This window comes from Centroberyx gerrardi, chromosome 6 (genome assembly GCF_048128805.1).
Source record: "Centroberyx gerrardi isolate f3 chromosome 6, fCenGer3.hap1.cur.20231027, whole genome shotgun sequence".
NCBI classification, from domain to species: Eukaryota; Metazoa; Chordata; class Actinopteri; order Beryciformes; family Berycidae; genus Centroberyx; species Centroberyx gerrardi.
Genome location: NC_136002.1, coordinates 18,710,831 through 18,729,939, shown reverse-complemented (window position 1 = coordinate 18,729,939; position 19,109 = coordinate 18,710,831). Strand labels below are relative to the sequence as shown.

Genomic DNA, 19,109 nt, shown 5'->3' with positions numbered 1-19,109 from the left:
CAGGACTCTCTGTCCCCCACCACAGTCAGCAGTCCCTCTTCCTCTCGCCTCGTCTCGCAGATCATTGGAGCTGAGGACGACTATTTTGATTCAGACCAGGAGCAGGTATTTTACCACAGGAAAATGTTAACACTTCTGTCATTCATAATATCACTCAATGCAGCTGTCAAATACAAAATAATGAAGGTTTGATGCTTTTTATTAATCCAATTCTTCCCTTTGTAAGCAAGATCATGCAAAGTACCTTGCGCCATATGTGAGGTTAGCAACAATGACAGAATGTAAACTGTTGTACTGAATGTGTTTCAGACAAATGGCCAGTGCAACAGCTTCCAAAGCATTGAGCTACTCAAGTCTCGCCCTGCCCACCTTGCAGCCTTCCTGCACCATGTCATGTCTCAGTTCGACCCTGCTCCACTGGTAAGACACTTTTTCCTCAAAGTGTAGACGTTGGTATGTTTACTAAATGTATATGTTTCTATTCTTGATTACTCCTAATCTTTTGCCCACAGCTGTGCTACCTCTACGCTGACTTGTACAAGCAGACCAACTCCAAAGAGACCAGACGGGTGTTCATGGACCTCCACAACTTCTTTATTGACCGGGGAGCAGTAAGTACAGTTTTTGTCCCCTACAGTGAAATATGGGGATGACTATGAATCATTCTCCTTTTGTTCGGCCATCTCGCTGTCCATCACACACAATGTGTCAGACTCCACTAATTGGATTTTGACAAAAACCTGAGGCAATGATGCATCCCACCACTTTGCTGTAGCATTTTCAAAATTATATTTATATTGATGAGCCCAAGAAACGTCGCTACATCAGTCATTTGTCCATGTGTCATGCACAATATCTGAAACACCACTGATAAAATTTTGACAGAATTTATTTTGGCAAAATGATACACTCCAGCTTTTTCAAAATTAAACTAATTGGTCCAAGGGGACTTACAGTTATAGGTCAAAACGGGGTGATACATTGTTTACTGATTGGCCATGAGAGAAAATGCATCATTTGCAGGGGTTTACCAGTGCCTTGTTTTGCGATCTGCGTTCATTAGTATTCCATATAATTTGAAACATGTTCCTCCTGGACCTGTTTAATATTGCTTTGCTGCATTTCAATATGTTCATTTTTCTTTGTCCCTATTTGTTATCAGTATGAAACAATCTTTTTTCTTGTCACACAGAATTTAAAAGTTGCTGTACCTGAGTCTATCTCTGCTGATCTTGGTGAGTATGTTTGACTTCCGTTGGTTGTCTGCCCGGTGTCATTTTGAGTTAGCTGTGATTTTTTTAATGGTCACCTATTATACTGCTGTTAGCTCACTTCAACCATGTGGCATCCCCATTATACAGTCCCTGTAAGTTTATCGTTTACTCAACCATGCAGACTCCCAATTGAGGTGTTAAGAAATCAAATGCTCTAATGGTTTGGAAAGTATTGCTTCACCTTAATAGGATGTATTTGGTGTGCACACGCAACAATCCCCTGAGACTGTGTGTGCGTGTGTGTGTGTGGTGCGTGTGTGTGCTTGTGCGTGCAAATGTACGTGTTTGCAGACCGGCGGCGGACTGAGCTGATCCCAGAGGAAATAAACAGACAACACGTTCAGACACTGCAGGACTCTTTACTCCCTGACATCCAGAGGAACCTTGAGGATTTCAGGTAAACTTCTCAACCCTGAGTTTTTATATTTATAGTAATGAATTAGGTTTACGTTATTTGCACAAACAAATGACAAAAACTGGTGAAAGGGAAAAGACTAAAACATGTACAAACCATGCAGGTGTGAACAAGAAACTCCAAGGGACTTGTAAGAACTACATCGCACACCAAAAAAATCAAAATGATAAAGACATAAGTAAATTGGCCAACAGAAACCAAATAACATCAAAACTCAACAGGGAGGAATATTCTTTAGTACAAGTTTTAATGATTTTACTGATCTTTGATCCCACTGAGGCTCACACATGCACTTATTCCTGAAAACAAGTTTAATTAGCTTAGCGCACTGACTTCAACAAGTTTAATTAGCTTAGCGCACTGACTTGACTTGTAAGCTGTTTCTTTCTGAGCTGAGGTATCATAAACCTGATCAGTATATGACCCTGACATGGTGCATGCAGGCAGAAGCGCAGTATGGGCCTAACGCTGGCTGAAGTAGAGTTGGCCAGGCTGGACCAAGAACGAGTCAGAGACCGCGTCACTCTTGAGCGAGAGCGCTCCTATGCTGAGAACATCATCACCAAGATAGACGATGTCCTGTGAGTAATGCATATACACACATACACATGCCGCTCAAACACACAAACACTCACAATCCCATGCTTCTAACCATTAAAGTGGCCATATATACCCCAACCAATAAGATTATTTTATTCTTTGGATTGTTTATAGGTTGACAACTCAGACCACAGAGGAAGAGAAATGGTAAGCATACTGATATTGTGGAACATTTGGACTGAGATGAAGAGCGTTGCTCAAAGGGGATGGAGGGGGATGCTTTAGGGCTACATGGGCTCCCATGGCCTTTCTAACCATCTGTGTCTTTATTGCATGAACAGGCAGTGATGTGTCTCCCAATATTCAAAAAGAATCACTGGGGTTATTATTGTGTCACTGCATGTTTTTCCATTATTTTGATTCTATTAAATTGATTTAATGCAGCTGTCAATTTACAAAAAAATATTGGGCAGCAGTATTAATTATAGCTAGTGGTGGTAGTTTTGATCTTTGAAGTATGATCAACTGTTTGAAGTTTAGACCAAGCGCACAGCATATTTGTGTCATCCAAGCCCCATTTCACACCAAGAGAATGTGGCAGTCTCTTAAAAAATGTATACAGTTTTTGCAGTATGGTTTTATTAATGCATGCAAAATTGTGACTGATTGAAGTAGCCTCATTTCAAATACCATATGGTCACAGCATATCCCAGATGGTTTGCACAGAAATTGTACAAGAAGGACTGGTATGACATATGGTACAAGTCAACATTATGGGCGCTTGTTCTTGAAGGTCTTTTTGAATTTATAGTATTCTGTTGGCCGAAATAATTTATTGTCCCTTTGTTTTATTTTAGCACTACTATGCAGTATGTCATCTTTACATACATGAAGCACCTTGGTGTGAGGGTCAAGGAACCACGCAGCCTGGAGTCCAAACGGGTCCGGATCAACTTCCTTCCCAAGATCAAGGTACTGTGTATCCCTCTTTCCCTCATCTCCCCCCGTTAGTTTTCTCTCTCTGGCTTCATCACCCACTTGACACTTTCTCCTCTCTTGTCTTTGATGACCTACAGAAAAGCATCAAGACGGAGAAGGAGGGAGAAGAGAAGGTGAAGAAACCTAGATTTCCCAGTATCCTTGGACCTCAGCGTCGGCCCAGCCGTGTTGAAGCAGCATCAGGTGAGTTTTGAGTTTAGAGTAAGCTAAAATGATAACACTACTTCTAAAGCGTTTATCTTTTCACCTAGAAGGCTTGCCATCCACTAGTAACATCTATTGCCCACTTGTTTATGAGGTTTTGACACTTCTCTCTCTGTATGCAGTGGGTAAAGCCCTGGATGGGCGCCCCAGGCCTCAGAAACAGTTATCTCAGCCTACGTTGGGGGCCAGTGAGCACCTGGAGGGTGGTCGTCTGAGGGGCAGCCAGTCCAGCGAGGGCTCCGAACTCACACACTCCATGTCTCTCACCACCTCGCCCCCAAACAGCGCCACCTATAGCTCAGACGCTAGCAGAGACGCAGATATGGGTGAGCTACTGAGCCAGTGAATTCAACAGATCAGTGTATGAGAATGAGAAAGAAGTGGTTTCTAACTTCTAACTTCTTGCTCAGTTGGGACTCCAACCTCAGGCCCCTCCAGGCTGAGTGACGGCCTTCAGTCTGACCCTCTGGATGGCTTGCCGTACCCTGCTTCGCACTTTGACCTTTACGGCCTGGACCAACTGCAGGAGGAGGACAGAGAAAGCGACAGGTACATTCACAGTCAATTAGCTATAACGCTATTGCTCCATTGCATTAAAGCATACTTTTTATCAATGATTTTTCTGTCCCTGTTTTTGCAGAGTCCCCGAGGGAACACCAAAGGCCATAAGAAGGTGAGGATCTTGACTTTTATAACTGAAGTCCATTTGTCAAATAAGAATGGATGATACACAATAGTACATTTTTCATTAGCCAGATGAAAAACTAACCTAGACTTTGTGTCTTGCCTAGGCTTGAGGGGCTGGGTCCTGCAGATGTCCAGAGTGAGGATGACCAGGGAACAGACTCGGAGCATGACCCCCTGAACTGGCAGCAGCTGGTGGGGCGAGAGGTCCTCGCCGGTCTCAGGCCTCATGAAATCAAGAGGCAGGAGGTCATCAATGGTGAGGAGATGGTTTCCATTTCACATAGTATGAGATTTTACAACATATTACAGCCACATTTCTATTTTTTAAAGAGAATGAGAAGTCCACCAAGTTTTCCTTTTTTTTTTTTTATTCATTTTTGTGACATAGTGTATAGTGTGTAGTCACAAGTACATGTTTTTTTGCAGTAACTGTTTGGGCTGCTAGTGTACCATGTGAAAGCCTGAATTAAGCTGTACATTATGCTGTGCTCATCATCTGCCTTCTCAAATTGTCTGTGTTTCCAGAGCTCTTTTGCACAGAGCGAGCCCATGTGCGGATGCTGAGAGTTCTGGACCATGTCTTCTACCAGAAGCTCTCTAAAGAGGCCATCCTGCCTGCTGCTGACATCAAGAACATCTTCACCAACCTGGAAGAGATTCTACAGCTGCATGGTACAGCGCGACACGCACAGATACACACACACGCAAACTGAAATCTATCAAAATTACTCATCTGTGCATGATTGCTCTTGGATCGTGGTTGGGAACCAATGAAAGAGCCCCAAAATTAAATACTACAGAAGGTATACTACATAAAGGCATAAATACTTCAGGTGCTAATAATTGAAATAAAGTTGAAAGTAAAAATACATTTCAATAAAAGTAAAACACAATATAGAAACTTAACAGTGTGCATGCACATAGGACCCTCAGCCATTTCGTGTCCTATTCTTCATCTCTCTGTTATCTCACACACGTGCACATACACACACACACACATGCTGAGTGAGCCTTGGTGTCTCTCCTTTGAATTTCAGTTTCAATATTGGAGCAAATGGCAGCCATTCGGAAGAGAAATGAGTCTTCAGTAATTGATCAGATAGGAGATGACTTGCTCTCCTGGGTGAGTACAATTCTCAGGCTGAAATTGTATTTCCCCTTTGAAACATTCCCTTCTATTGAATAAATTTCAAGATGACTGATGTGGTAGGAAAAACCGTACTGTGCACAAAGGAATGGAACTGTTGCCTGAAATTGCTTTACAGTGACAAAAAAACGGTTATGTTGATATGAGATTGCCTTTCTCAGCCCCAGATCTGTTTATTTCTACATGTCTTATATATGTACAAGATGATGGTTAAGGATAGCATATATGGTAGGGAAGGGCTCATTAATGATTACTGTAACATTAAATCATTAAACTCTACACCTAAATCCTGAAAGACAAAAACTTGAATATGGCACAAAAGAACAACTCCCCAGTTCCCTCCACAATAGCAAGGAACGATGTCTCAGTGGAACCAAGCTTGGAAAATGGAACCCCATTCTTCAGTAAATGGTTATATCATACAGTGGCCTAAATTTGTCTGACATCTCCACATCTCCATATCATGTGTGATACATTAGATTCGAGGTAGCCACATAATCAGCTGGCAACCCTGCCTAAAATGGCTGTATGGGGGATAAGTAGGGTAAACGGTCCCCTAGGGGTGTGAGCATTGATCTAGTCTACATTTAAGCTTAAGCTGTCTTTGCTATGGAGGACATAAGCCCGGCCCCCTTCTGGGAGTTGCTGCTCATTGTAGTCGTTAAATACTAGACATTTCCATGGCAACTACCCCTGACCCAGATTGACTGACTAACTGTTTGTGTCTGTCCATTCCCGCTCTGTCCTATCTTTGATTGGGTGGTTTATAGTTCAGTGGTGGAGAAGAGGAAAAGATCAAGCAGGCTGTGGGGACGTTCTGCAGCAACCAGCCCTTTGCTCTGGAGATCATCAAGACCAAGCAGAAGAAGGACTCGCGCTTCACTTCCTTCATCCAGGTAAGAATAAGCTCAACAGGCGTAATGTACATACTTCATATGTAACATGATAATCACAGTACATACCAGCTCTAACCATGCTTTCTGATTGGTTGAGTGGTGTTCTTAGAGTGCTAATAACTGCAGCATGTGAAAAGATAAATAAAATAAATTAAACCATTCATTGCTAATGCTGCACAATAACTCAGGCACTGCAGCCATCTCAGCTGGCAGGAGTTATAGTTTGTTTTTAAATATTTATTCTGTGTGGCTTCTAGAGCTTTGCATGCTTGTCGACTATCTTGTTGAATCTAATGCATTTATTTGTAGAGTATAGGCTTAATTTATTTGGAAATTTATTGATAGTGAATTTTTTATGGCTTCTGTTGGTGACTATAGCTAGACAACAACGTGCTGGGAAGGTACAGAAGCAATACATTTAGTCTAAATTAATTGAGCAAAAACACTTTATCTTTGAGTCACATATTGAAATACTCCTGTTGTATAATTGGGCCAACTCGTACTACTGCTGTATAGCCCACAGTTGGGCCTATGGCCTCATTCCAATGATCCCAGTACAGCCGTTCCAATAATCTATATTATTGATTTAATGCAAACACAACAAAAGCACAATCAAACCTGTAACAGTATGGTTAGGTTTCATCAGTATAGATTGGGCTGGTTAGTGAAAATTAGTTTAAGCTTTTGAATTGTCTAGTTATCTACTGCACTGAATATGAAGTAAAATTAGATTTGCATTTAGAAAGTGTCCAGGAAGGGTTAAAAGAGGAAGATGTAGAGTTACATATTCAGGGGAATACAGCTGAAATGCCACTTCCCTACATAAAGGCCAAAAACACATTTACTGCAGCTCAGAGTCACTACTGGGAAGTGAACGCCACATACTTATTAAATGATACATCTTGGCCATTTGTGTTAAGTGTAACCAACCTGTATTTTTATTGGTTTGCAGGAGGCAGAGAGTAACAGACTGTGTCGCAGGCTGCAGCTGAAGGACATCATCCCTGTAGAAATGCAGAGGCTCACCAAGTACCCCTTGCTACTAGACAACATCGCCAAGTACACAGGTGCTGTAGTAGTTGTCTTATCTAATATTCAAAGTTCCTAAGCCACAGGTGGAAATAACTGGCAGTAATCTGTGCACATGGTAATAACTGAATGTCCACAAAGTTGTTCCAATGCTTAAATGAGTCAATTTATTATCCTTGAGCGTGGTCTTGATTTGAAATAATGATTCAAAATAAGATGTTGTGAATAAACAAAAAATATGGAAAGAACATGTTAATCAAATAGAACAAAAGAGCATGGTAGGGATAATATTTGTGATTAATAGCGCCTGCCAATCACTACCCTTGTCCTTGGACACACCTGAAGCCTTTATGGTGTCCTCATGCCTAAAGGTGGGGCAACAGAACTGACAGACATTTGTGTACACATACCTACTTTCACTTATGGTGCATGCAGGTACAAAAACACTGATATCTGTTCTTGCACAAACACTTTGAAGTCCAATGCACTCTGTTAAGAATACATAGTCAATTGTGGACACTGTCTGTTGCAGGGATAGAAGTTGTGCTCTACCTTTCACAGGACAATTTCTAACCACTATCATCCTCACTCTTGCAACTCTTTTACATCCACAAATTCACCATTACATACTGCCTTAGACTGTACTGACATGACTAGTGATGGCAGGCTGCTCCTAGTGGACCAGTTCATCACACAGGCTCTGTGATGTGCTCACAGCAGTGTAACTGATAGCCATGTCTTTCCCCTCCACTACTGGGCCTCCGTTGTGTCTGCTGTGTCCCGGGGACCGGAGGAATTAGAGGGCAGCCAGAGGACAACCAGCACTGTTTCTGGATAGGGGCGTTGCCTGGTGGCCTGCCTAGCTTGCTGCACTGGTAGTGGATAATGGTGTATAACACCGTTTCTCTCATGGTTGTCATTGTCATCTAGACAAGGAATTAATTCCCATTGTCCAAAGTTTGATTGCACTGCAGCAAAACCTCTACATGTGACCTACTTTTGTTGTATCCAGCCTTTCTATCTATCCTATGATCTTAGATTTAATGAGATTCTATGAGGTAATTAATTCACCATGGAAATTAATTTACTCATATTACATGTAACCACGGAAACATGATGCAAGAATAATAATGCCTCCTTTGCATTTTCTAATCTAAATGCAATATGATAACAATAGAAAAATGGAATCCAACTCTTGAGGTAGAAGAAAAGAGGGAGAAAAGAGAACCAATTGAAGTCTTATTGGAGCAGGGCTCTGCATGGCAACATGCCAAGCATTAGTGAATTACAGAGACAAATGGAGAGATTATCATTTTAATGGTCCTGGAGCGGTAATGCACATTTTGGGAAATGTCTCCCCCATTATTTGGTCCATCATTTTAGTCTTGGCTGGGGTTTGGGTTCACACCGAGAGAATGCACTAACGATAAAGTATAACCAGCTATTATGGGAACATAATGCCCCCTCTGCTTTATCATAATTTCTGAGAATGATAGTGTGTTAATGGACGGAGGAAATATCAATTTGCCGGACGCCCCCCTGCAGAAGTAGGGAGGCTTTACTTCATGTTGGATGTCATAATATCTTTCAGATAATGCTGTGGAGAAGGACAAGGTGAAGCAGGCAGGAGAATGCTGTAGAAAGATCCTCAATCACGTCAACCAGGCTGTGAAGGAGTCTGAGGACAAGCAGGTGTGATAGTCTGGATTTTTTTTTCCATCCTTCCTCCCCTCAGTCTTTTACAAAGCTCTCCTGTCCTGTTTTTCTTGTTCTACTCTGTCCGTGTTTTATACCGTTCCCTAGCCTTTTCTGTCTCTCCCTCCTCACCAGCCTCACCTTGAGTCCTTCCTTTTTTCCTCTTGTACCACATTTCTTATTTTTCACGAACTTCTTTGCTTTGCTCCCCAGGCAGCACCTTCCCTTTATAGAGCACTTAGTCATCCCTCTTCCTCTGTCTCTGTTTCTCTCCCTTCTTCCTCCAGAGGTTGGAGGACTATCAGAGAAGATTGGACCTCTCCTCTCTGAAGCAGACCGACAACCCCATGATCCTGGAGCTCAAGGTGACAATTATCTACATGACACTTTTGGCCCCAGTTAAAGCATACTGACTGGCTGCCCACCCACACTGTTTGAAATATCTGCTAGGTGGGAAAGTGGTGCTGCAAGGAAATGCCTCCATGAACCAGTAGCAGTTTCTTATGTTATTAGATATTTTCTCCAATTTATTCCCTATTCCACTTTCATCAGAACCTGGATCTAACCAAGAGAACGATGGTGCATGAGGGGCCGCTGTCATGGAAAGTTAACAAGGACAAGACTATCGGTTTGTAATTGGGGCAATATAAGAGTTTGATTATTTATCGCCAACTTAAACAGTTGGATTCCATTTGAAAAACCCAATTGACTGTTCTACAAAAACACACTTTTCAAAGGTGTCGGATACTATCTTCCACTCTGTCTCCTTTCAGAGTTGTACACACTCCTCCTGGAGGACATCCTGGTTCTGCTCCAGAAACAGGATGAGCGTCTGATCCTGAAGTGCCACAGCAAGAACCTGGCAGGCACCGCCGACACCAAACATATCTTCAGCCCCATCATCAAACTCAACACTGTTCTGGTGCGATCTGTGGCCACAGGTCAGTTAACAGCCAGTCTCTTGTAACAGAAGTGAAATGTGTTTTTGTGTTCTGCATTTTAAACAAATGGCTTAACAATAACCTGATGAATCACTGTTAGATCAAATCACACAGACCGTCAGCATACTGTAAAACCGCAAGGCATACGGCACAGAGTACGATTCCAGGAAGTCTGTGGCTTTTCATCCAGAGCAGAATATTGACAAATCTTAACCAAATCTTTCCCATCTGTCCCTTCTGTCTCCTGCCAGACAACAAGTCGTTCTTCGTCCTTTCCATGTCAGACAACGGAGCCCAGATCTATGAGCTGATGGCACCCACAGTCTCAGATCAGAGAACGTGAGTCCAGATACCCTTTAAAATATTTATTTAATAAATACTTTAATCAGGGCCCTAGTTGTTAAATGGTCTGATGATTGTTCTTGTCCTTTCACAAGGTGGCAACGTCTAATCACCCAGAGAGCTGATGCCATGAAAGTCAAACCTCACAGCGTCATACCGTTACCGCAGACTGAGTATGTTGCTTCGTCCTCTTTATGATTTGATTAATCCGATGATTCATGATTGTTGAGCTTGTTACTTACCAGAGTTATTTATGTGTCTTTGTGCCAGTGGGGAGAGAGACGGCGTGGAGATCATTACCGCAGGAGTGTCCAGACTGAGTAAAGACCCAGACCGCACTTCCACTGGCAGCACCCGGTCTACAGGTAACTGAAGCCACTTACATCAAATAAGCTTTCTTCTTATATAATATTACTTATATTTGTTGAGTAAGCATACCCTACTCAACCGTGATGTTCATCCTGCTAATTTTACCTCCCCAGATAAAGAGAGCAGTCCAGCCTCTAGAAGTGTGATGCAGAGCTCTCTACCAGGTAATAACCCATTTGAAGGAGTGAAGGCAGAGGAAGAGGAGGAGGAGGAAGGTTTCGTGGACCCAGAACTTCCTTACCAAGTGGCTGAGGATGGTAGCGAAGGAGACTCCTTTAGCCTATTTCCCTCCAGGGCAGATGAAGCACTGAAGACATGTAAGCAAAGACTGCAGAGGTTTTTTGCACACTTTGCCTACCCCCACCATACTTGGCTGTGGGATTTATGTGTATTATATATTTATATTGTATATCATTAATCCTTACCCCTCCCCTGTCCCTCAGTGGCAGCATTAAAGCAGGTGTTGGTGACCCAGCTGATGTCCCAGGAGGCCAGTGAGCGTGCCCAGCGCTCCTCAGGGGCCCGTCTCCTCAGGACCACCTCTCTGCGGACCCCCGTCGACAGCCGCGCGCGGGTGATGGTCCACAACGGCTCCGAGAGGAACAGCTCCCAGACGGAGGACCCGGCTCAGGACCTGGGCTCTGGAGACACGGGCTTCTTCGACTCCCCAGAAGATTATGGTGAGGCTGGTTTGAACATTTGGGAGCACACAGGGAAGAAAGTTGACATTGTACAAAAATTCAAGTTCAAGTCAAAAGTTTGGACACACCACATTTTTCTTTATTTTTACTATTTTCCACATTTTAGAATAACAGTAAAGACATCAAAACAATGAAATAACATTATGCAGCGACCAAAAAAGTGTTGGATTCTTTAAAGTAGCCGCCCTTTGCCTTGACGGGAAGGCAAAGGCTTTGGAAAGAAATGCATACATAGGCATCAACTTCACTATTTATATTTGTCTAAGAAACAAATTTCAAGCATTTAAGCATAAGCCTTTAGATCAAAATGGCTTTAAGATAATGAAAAACAGTACATTCAATCAGGTGTGTCCAAACATTTGACTGGTAGTGTATGGCATACAGTTCAATATACACTGTAGTTTTGAATTGACTGGACTTGGATATCTTGACTTGGACATGTATTTTATTGTGAAGTGTGCATCGTAAGGTCTGGTCAGTGTTCAGTGTTCTATGTTTCTCTCTGATCCTGAGCTCTTCCCACGCAAGTTGTACTTAAAAGCTCCTTTGATTCTCTCAGCAGGATACCTCGTCCTGGAGGGTTATGGTGGCCCTGGGGAGAGCAGCACAGATGATGACATCTTGGCGGCGACCACAAGGAAGCAGCTGAGCACCTCACGAGGCTGCGCTGCAGACTCTGGGATCAATTTGAGGTTTTCTTCAACATCACAGGCCGGCAGCCTCTCCTCTTTCAGCAGACAGGTCCTGTCTCACCTTAGAAACCTGCAGGCCAACCTCAGCTATCTGAAGGTAACTTACACTCATTCACTGTCCACCCCCAGACGCGCACACACACACACACACACAGTGGCTATTTATATCGCCTGATTTTAGAACTGACAGTGTGGTGTTTCTCTTGTTTTTCTTTTGCAGGAGGTTGAAGCCAAGTATAATAATCTAATACGCCAAAGGCCAGACAGGTCAGCAACAGACACGGATGGAAACAAAGGTAGGTCAGTTCATACTCTGCGTCAATATATGAATCACTTACTGTGGAGCTGAGTGTTTGTCCATGTTTCTGATCCCAGACCTGTATTCTTTTCCCCAGATAAGAGATAGTGGAAATCCATGCCCAGGCCTTTGGCTCTGGTCCCAAAGAGGAAGTACCGACTACTAGTCTGTTCCTACTTCCTGTGTCCTGGACTTCCTGGACGTCCTCTATAAGCTTGTCCTCTCACTGCTGAGCCCCTCCCTCCATCGCCGTCACCCACGGTTGCCACAGAGAACGAGAGACTGAGCATGAGCAGAGACGGTTGGAGGGAGGAGGAGTCTTTTTTTGATGCCCCTCCCCCTCCATCAGCACAAGGCAATCAGGGAAGTGGGATTGCCCCCAAACCCCGCCCCTTCATCCATTCTAACACCCCAGTCCCCCTCCCCCCCGACCTTCCCTGCAAGAAAGAGAACTTATACCAAAATGTACAAAGATGTGTGTTTTAGAATATATATATATGAAACACAAAACAAGAAAAGGAAAATTTTTAAGATAATGTATTAAGATTTTTTTTTTTTTTTTTTATCCCAAGATGTATTTATTTTCTTTCTTTTCATTTTTTAAAAAAGTGTTTCCCACAATTGCTTGCATGCTTTTTGGCCATGGTGTTGTGACCTTTCCGGCTGCTTTATCCTGCTTCAAGACACACAGGGGTTGTGTGAGTGTGAGTGCACGCCAGCATACTTAGCACGCTAGCCTAGCTTACCCTGATGAAACGACAGGAGTATATTCAGACTGAGAGAGGCCAGAGTTGCACTGGTTACAGATAGATCCTAATGTGTTTAAACTCTAGAATCGTGTTAAAGTCTAGAATTTCAGATAAATTCTAGGAGTGGTGTTAACTAGAATGAAGAGTCTGAAGGCTCTGATCTGGTCCTGTTGCATTTCTATACCTGGCATTTCCGTGCTGCCTCCTTTCTTCCTTCTTCCTCCTCTTCCTCTCACTGCCTCTCCTCTACTCCCCTTCTCCTTAGATTCCCCCCCTCTCCCTGTAAACACACTTTTGGGTGTCATCCTCTTCCTTTCCCCCACTGCCCCAGTGGCTTTCATGCTTATTTATCCCCTCCTCACTCTATATGTCATGCTTTCCCCTCTTTCTCATATGCCTATCGGTATCTTGCCTGGTTCCCCCTTTCTCCTTACAAGGAGCGGTCATGCTCTTTCTGTATTGGCTCCAGACAGTAGTGCTGCTTCTTCTGCTACTGCTGGTGATGCTGATCTTGACTGCCTGATAATCTAATAATGTCACGAAGTTCAACATATACTGTACAATGATCAAGTTGGAAGGCTATGCATAACTTTAATAAATAAATGGTGCCATGACACATTTCAAAAAGGAAACCCTTGCCTCAATTTTTTTTTCTTTTACCTTATGCATATTATGCTCATATATGTGTTTAATATTGCAAATTATATTAAGAAAATTTGCAGCATGTTGTCAGGTTGCTATAGGGATAGGCAATTAAATCCCTTGCATGTACTTATTAAATGTCAGGTACAAGAAAAATGAAGTAACTGGACATAATTTTTCCCTTTTTCATCATCATCATGATGAGTAAGATCCTCAAGGACACATGGGTGTTGGTGATGGTAGATCAGCTTTTACACATTTTGTTGTAGGAGTTATTTGTGATTTCTGGCCTTTGCTTTTGCAGAGTACTCAAATAACCAAGAAATGTTGTTTGTAAATGTACTCGCTCCATTTGTTCCTTTTGGATTACACTGGCCAAAAAAAGTTTCAGCATTTTATATCGTATATTGCTCAGAAATCATCTTGCAGTTCCATTTGGAGAGGTTGAACTGGTTGAAGCAGTCTATTGGTCATAATGTATCCTGTGCTGTATGTGCCACTCTTCTGTCCTAATGTGTGTCAGATGGTATAAATATCTCAGTTGGCAATATGTCTGCACCATCTCTATATGTTCTTGATTCCTGGTGATTAAAGTAATTCTTATTTCTTGTTAACAGTGCTGATATCATGCATCTTAATTTAGGTTTTATGCATCAGAGTGGACTTCCCATCATAACCCAAACTGTAGAATCCATGTTTTCCTCATGGATGCTTTTTGAATTGAGGTCCTGACATTTCAACAAAAGTTAAATAATCAATCTCCTGATATATTGTGATAATAGTCTTTTCAAGATTTGTTTTCTGTACATTTTTCCATTTACATCCATGGTAAAGTTCGACTTGACAAAATTAGTTGTAAAATGGTTAAGTTGCAGTATTAGCTTCTTGAAACATCAGAAACAACTCCAATGCCATACACAGTATAAGTGAACCATCTATTCTGCGATGTGCTGGAGCGTTCTGATGATTCTAATGTTTATTGATCGCTGGAGGGAAAGTGTCTTGCTCGCCCCCCTCCAGGCAGGTCAAAGTGCAGGTTCAGCTTCAGGAGCAGCCTCCCTGCAGCTGGAAGGGACTCAGAGCTTTGCTCACAGACACAGAGCTTGAACCTTGGTCATCCTGTTGAATGATGAGCTCTCTAACCACTTGGCCACCCTGTCATCCCCATTAAAGTATTTAATGGACACGGTCTTGACTTCATTAGCGATTCTGAAAGGACAATGTCGTTCAAAACCTATAACTAGAACATAAAGAGGAAATGTGAGTAACAAATATGAAATGTTAAGTATACTTTTGCCCCTGAGCCTATTGAACTAAAATGAAAAAGGGGTGAACACTTTGACAACGCAGACATTTTAACTTGATACTTTCAGTTAAACTTGAATTTCCTTTTCACCTCAACAGAATGAAGTGCTTTTTTAGTTCATCCTCAAAATATTCAAAAAGTCAAGAGTTAATACTTTTTTAAAGCAGCCATCTGAAAGGTTTGATAGAAGACGCCGGAGAAGGTGATGCTCATTACCAGTAGGTGGCAAACTTCCACCATTTAATAGCGAGTCGTGAAGACCCACCCTGAAACCTGCAGTGACATCAGTGTTTTAAATAAGCCAAGGTATTATGAGGAAACCTATTGATTTCCCAGATAAATTTGACTCTAGTGTCTGACCAGTAAATGGACTAAGCATTGAATCCAGTTTTCCTCCCTAACGACAGAAAGCTGTGGTCAAGAAACGTGGTAACTGTGCAGTAAATGGTGACATTATTTGGATTTGTCAAGGTTTCCTACAACCTGTAGTGCTGGAGTCAGAAGGCACACATCAGTGTTATGCCTGGCAGTGATTTTGCACGGTGCGTCGGAGAGGAAAGCAGGAGGAAGCTTCACAGACTGAACCTCTCCTCTCATCCCTGTCTGAATGACATGTTCCCCCTCTCTCTCTCTCTCTCTCCCTCACCCTGACTGAAGGCATGCTGCGGTAAAATAGAGAGAGGAGAGAGGGATAAGGAAAGAGAGGACAGGTTATGAAGAGAGGAGAGACAATGAATGAGAGCCAGACAATGAAAGCGAAGACACGAAACGGGGAAATGGCGGAGAGGAGGCAAAGAAGAGAAATTAAGAGTAGAACAGTAAAGGGAAGCGGCAAAGGGACAGAAGTGTGATAAAGACACGGGGAAGATGAAGAGAGGACAGAGGAGAAGAGAGGGACTGTAATTGATTGTCTCGCTTCCCACATGCACCTGTCACTGAGCTAATTGGAGTGGTGAAGACAAAGAGGAGAGTGGTGTCAGTCACATCAGAGCCCTTCAGGAGGGCAGTCTGTGTCAAGCTCCGATGAGCCTTTCCCTTCCTCCCCCTCAGCTCTGCTCTGCTCAGATACGCTGCAGCCGCTCCGAGTTAGAACGGCACTGCTGAAGAAGAAAATGAAGCTCTATCCCTGTGGAGGGAAGCATGAGTCTTCTTGGGTTTCACCAAAGTGGCCCCATGTACAACCAAATGTGGAGACCTATATATTGTTGTTTTCTTAATTCCACCCACCAGCTCTTTCAAGTTGTGTCTGCCTTTAAATAGAGTATAAAAAACACACAGAACGGAAAACATTCACCCACACATTTTCAGTGACAGATTTGCATATGTTGTGCATACGTATTTAAGCCTCAAAATCAAGTTGAGGATTTGATGTGTTTACCTGATGCTCTGTGCCACAAAGAGCTGTTGCAGATGATTATGGGAAGCGCGTCATTATGGTTGTTGCCATGGGGCTTAATTCCAAGATAAGGATGCTTGACTAAATAACTCACCTGTGACAGGAAACAAACAAGGGGAATTTTCTCAAGAATGTGGGCTTCTTCATCCACATTTCCCAAAAGAGCTTTGCGATCATTAGACTCTGAACAACAGTGTAAATAATTGAGCCAAGTGTGTCCACATAATAAACACACACACACACACACACACACACACACACAGACATATGAGACACATGAACACATGCACACAGTGATGCTGTCTCCAAAGACATTTGATATCAGTTTCTCATCAATATGCAAATGAATTTACAAATGCATGTATTTCCATAATGATGTTTCATGTCTTATATGCTTACACACGAATGTGTCTGTCTGCGGCCACCGCTCATCCTGCATCATTCTCTAGAATTGAATCGAATTTATATTGTTACTGCATGACTGGTTGCTACAGTACAACTGGCATTGTCATATAGTCAAGTATTCAGTGTCACTGGCCATAATAAAGCTTGAAGTCGTCAGTCAGCAAATCATCCACAGAATGGGCCTCATTCCCTATTCTCTGCGTTTCATTTTATGGGCTTGGTGGAGTGCACTATTCATCAATATTCATCTGTCTGTTTGGAGGGGGATGCAGACACAGTGCATCCTGGGCTGTTGTTCTTCCAATACACAGTCAATCATCAGTGTAATCAGCACGACTTTGTGTGGTCAAACATAAGATTGGTCAAGAAAATAATTTGTTTTATTCATCTATTACTTAGAGGCATAGATTTCCTTGCAGAGTTGCAGAGGGACAGGCTGTTTTCCTATGCAATAAATCATTGTCTCGTTGCATGGCGCTCATCAAAGACTATTATATTTCAAACCTTGGAGGAAATGAGTAAAAAGATGTAAATAAACTGGATTGCTCCTGAAAAGTTAAAGTTGGATTTTAATGAGTCAGCTATTTATATGGTGATTTATAGCAGTGATCCTATTCTCACTTATTTTGGGGTTTTTTGTAACTGTTTGTCAAACTGGATAAATGAGTTTGTTTTTCTTTCCCTTCTGTAGGCTTTTTCTAATGTTTGCATCTCGGAAATGCCATTATCCTCATAAGTATTTAGATAATTTTACTCAAAGCAGAGAGTTAATTCTTTTTTACCAGAAGGTTGTTTACGATCAGAATACTGTCAAATACATGTCATACTCAATCAAGGACATTTGATCATTCCCCGTAACACGGTCACTTCAATTACAACCTGTTTCCCAAACACGGACCCCTGACCTTAAGGGATTGATTGCCATGCTCCACTACTTCCCCTCCACCAAGCAGAAGCCAATATCAGATTGATTGTACTGAAGATCAATGCGTTCTCCACAGACTGATTATTCCATAGCCTCCCTGGAGTAATCACTCAGACCGCTGTCAGCGTGCCTTTTGATTGACACCTCTGTCCCAAACATGGTGGTGAGTCAGAGGAGACATGGAGGGGACACGTCGTTAAGTTGCTGCTGAGATATGAATGAGCTGGCTCCTTCAAAATGGGTGGGATATGCTAAATATGCACTGCAAAAAGTCTTCATCTTAACAAGTCATTTAGTCTATTATTGAGTTAGAAAAATCAATCAATTAATTTTCTTAAAACAAGTGAAAAAATATGCCAATGGGGTTAGATTATTTCACTTGTTTCCAATACAAATCAACTTGTTTCAAGAATTTTGTAGAATCAAGTGTCATTTTCTTGATAGAAGTGCAGTGATCTGCCTTATTCTGAAGATATTGACACTCATTTCTAGAAAATTCCTGAAACTGCATTGGAAACAAATGGAGTTATCTCGACTCATTGGCAGAATTGTTCCCTTGGTTTAAGAAAAGTAAGATTAAGAAGACTAAATGACTTGTTAAGATGGTCTTTTTTTGCAGTGTGTGCTCAAAGTGCAGTTGAGTCATGCATTCCAAATAACAAAAAGGATAGGTGACTGTACTCAGTGTGGCTATGGGCCATGCAGATGCCTAATTTTGACAACACATTACAATAAAGCCAACCAATAACAAATAGGCACCTGCGGCTTGGCTTGGTGTTAACCCTGTCTAATTACCACACCACACATTGATGGAGTATCTGGGAAAAAAGACGCTTTAGGCCAGCTGGCATCGGGCTTCCCGGTTCAGTGTGCTGTGAAAGGGAAACCAGGGGAGAGGAGAGCACAGGCGCTGAGCTGCGACCTGGGACCTGGGACCGCACCCCGGCTGCTCACACCCCACAGCCACGGCACAAATCAATGGCACTGTTGGCAGACACGCTCCCACCGATTTTGGTGATCAAAGCTGGCAAGGTACACAGTGGCTGCTGCTGTTTTTGTCGTCTATATTACTGGGTGTAGTGAGAGAGAGATAGTGTGTTTGTGTGTATGGTGGCATGTACAGAGAGAGAAAAAAGAGAGAAATTAAGTCAGGGTGATGAGGAGGGAGTGAGACGTTTAAGTCTTAGCTGGACTAATAGGCATATGGCTGGAGTCAGCGTCTCTGCATTGTCCTCTGGGCTTGTGATAAGACTCTCAAATTCATCGCTGGACGTGTCCTCAGGCGTGTGACAGGGATGAATGGAGACTGCTTCCTCCTCCTGATGCTGGATTTGGTTGAGAGGAGTGATTGATTAGTTATTTATCATCCTTGATATTTGGCTACCACGACCAAGAGGCGCAGGAAGGAGACTAATTCAAAACAGGACAGGACAGAACACAATAGACTACATCTTTAT

General features: G+C 42.5%; 1 protein-coding gene across 1 annotated transcript in view; it reads left to right on the top strand.

Annotated features, from left to right (window-relative positions):
• The window catches only part of arhgef12a (Rho guanine nucleotide exchange factor (GEF) 12a), a 43,795-nt gene extending 30,118 nt beyond the window's left edge, over positions 1–13,677 (top strand). The window contains exons 12-40 of the mRNA XM_071900645.2: positions 4–105; positions 310–420; positions 513–611; positions 1,193–1,235; positions 1,566–1,671; positions 2,133–2,270; positions 2,404–2,436; positions 3,087–3,201; positions 3,306–3,411; positions 3,555–3,758; positions 3,843–3,981; positions 4,073–4,105; positions 4,224–4,375; positions 4,645–4,791; positions 5,157–5,242; positions 6,037–6,162; positions 7,115–7,229; positions 8,783–8,883; positions 9,174–9,251; positions 9,439–9,514; positions 9,660–9,827; positions 10,079–10,166; positions 10,265–10,342; positions 10,440–10,534; positions 10,652–10,855; positions 10,982–11,218; positions 11,799–12,028; positions 12,152–12,227; positions 12,327–13,677. Coding sequence (XP_071756746.1) covers positions 4–105; positions 310–420; positions 513–611; positions 1,193–1,235; positions 1,566–1,671; positions 2,133–2,270; positions 2,404–2,436; positions 3,087–3,201; positions 3,306–3,411; positions 3,555–3,758; positions 3,843–3,981; positions 4,073–4,105; positions 4,224–4,375; positions 4,645–4,791; positions 5,157–5,242; positions 6,037–6,162; positions 7,115–7,229; positions 8,783–8,883; positions 9,174–9,251; positions 9,439–9,514; positions 9,660–9,827; positions 10,079–10,166; positions 10,265–10,342; positions 10,440–10,534; positions 10,652–10,855; positions 10,982–11,218; positions 11,799–12,028; positions 12,152–12,227; positions 12,327–12,337 — 3,297 coding nt within the window. The 3' untranslated portion in view covers positions 12,338–13,677. The remainder of the gene's footprint in view (positions 1–3; positions 106–309; positions 421–512; positions 612–1,192; positions 1,236–1,565; positions 1,672–2,132; positions 2,271–2,403; positions 2,437–3,086; positions 3,202–3,305; positions 3,412–3,554; positions 3,759–3,842; positions 3,982–4,072; positions 4,106–4,223; positions 4,376–4,644; positions 4,792–5,156; positions 5,243–6,036; positions 6,163–7,114; positions 7,230–8,782; positions 8,884–9,173; positions 9,252–9,438; positions 9,515–9,659; positions 9,828–10,078; positions 10,167–10,264; positions 10,343–10,439; positions 10,535–10,651; positions 10,856–10,981; positions 11,219–11,798; positions 12,029–12,151; positions 12,228–12,326) is intronic.
• Positions 13,678–19,109: the final 5,432 nt, after the last annotated feature.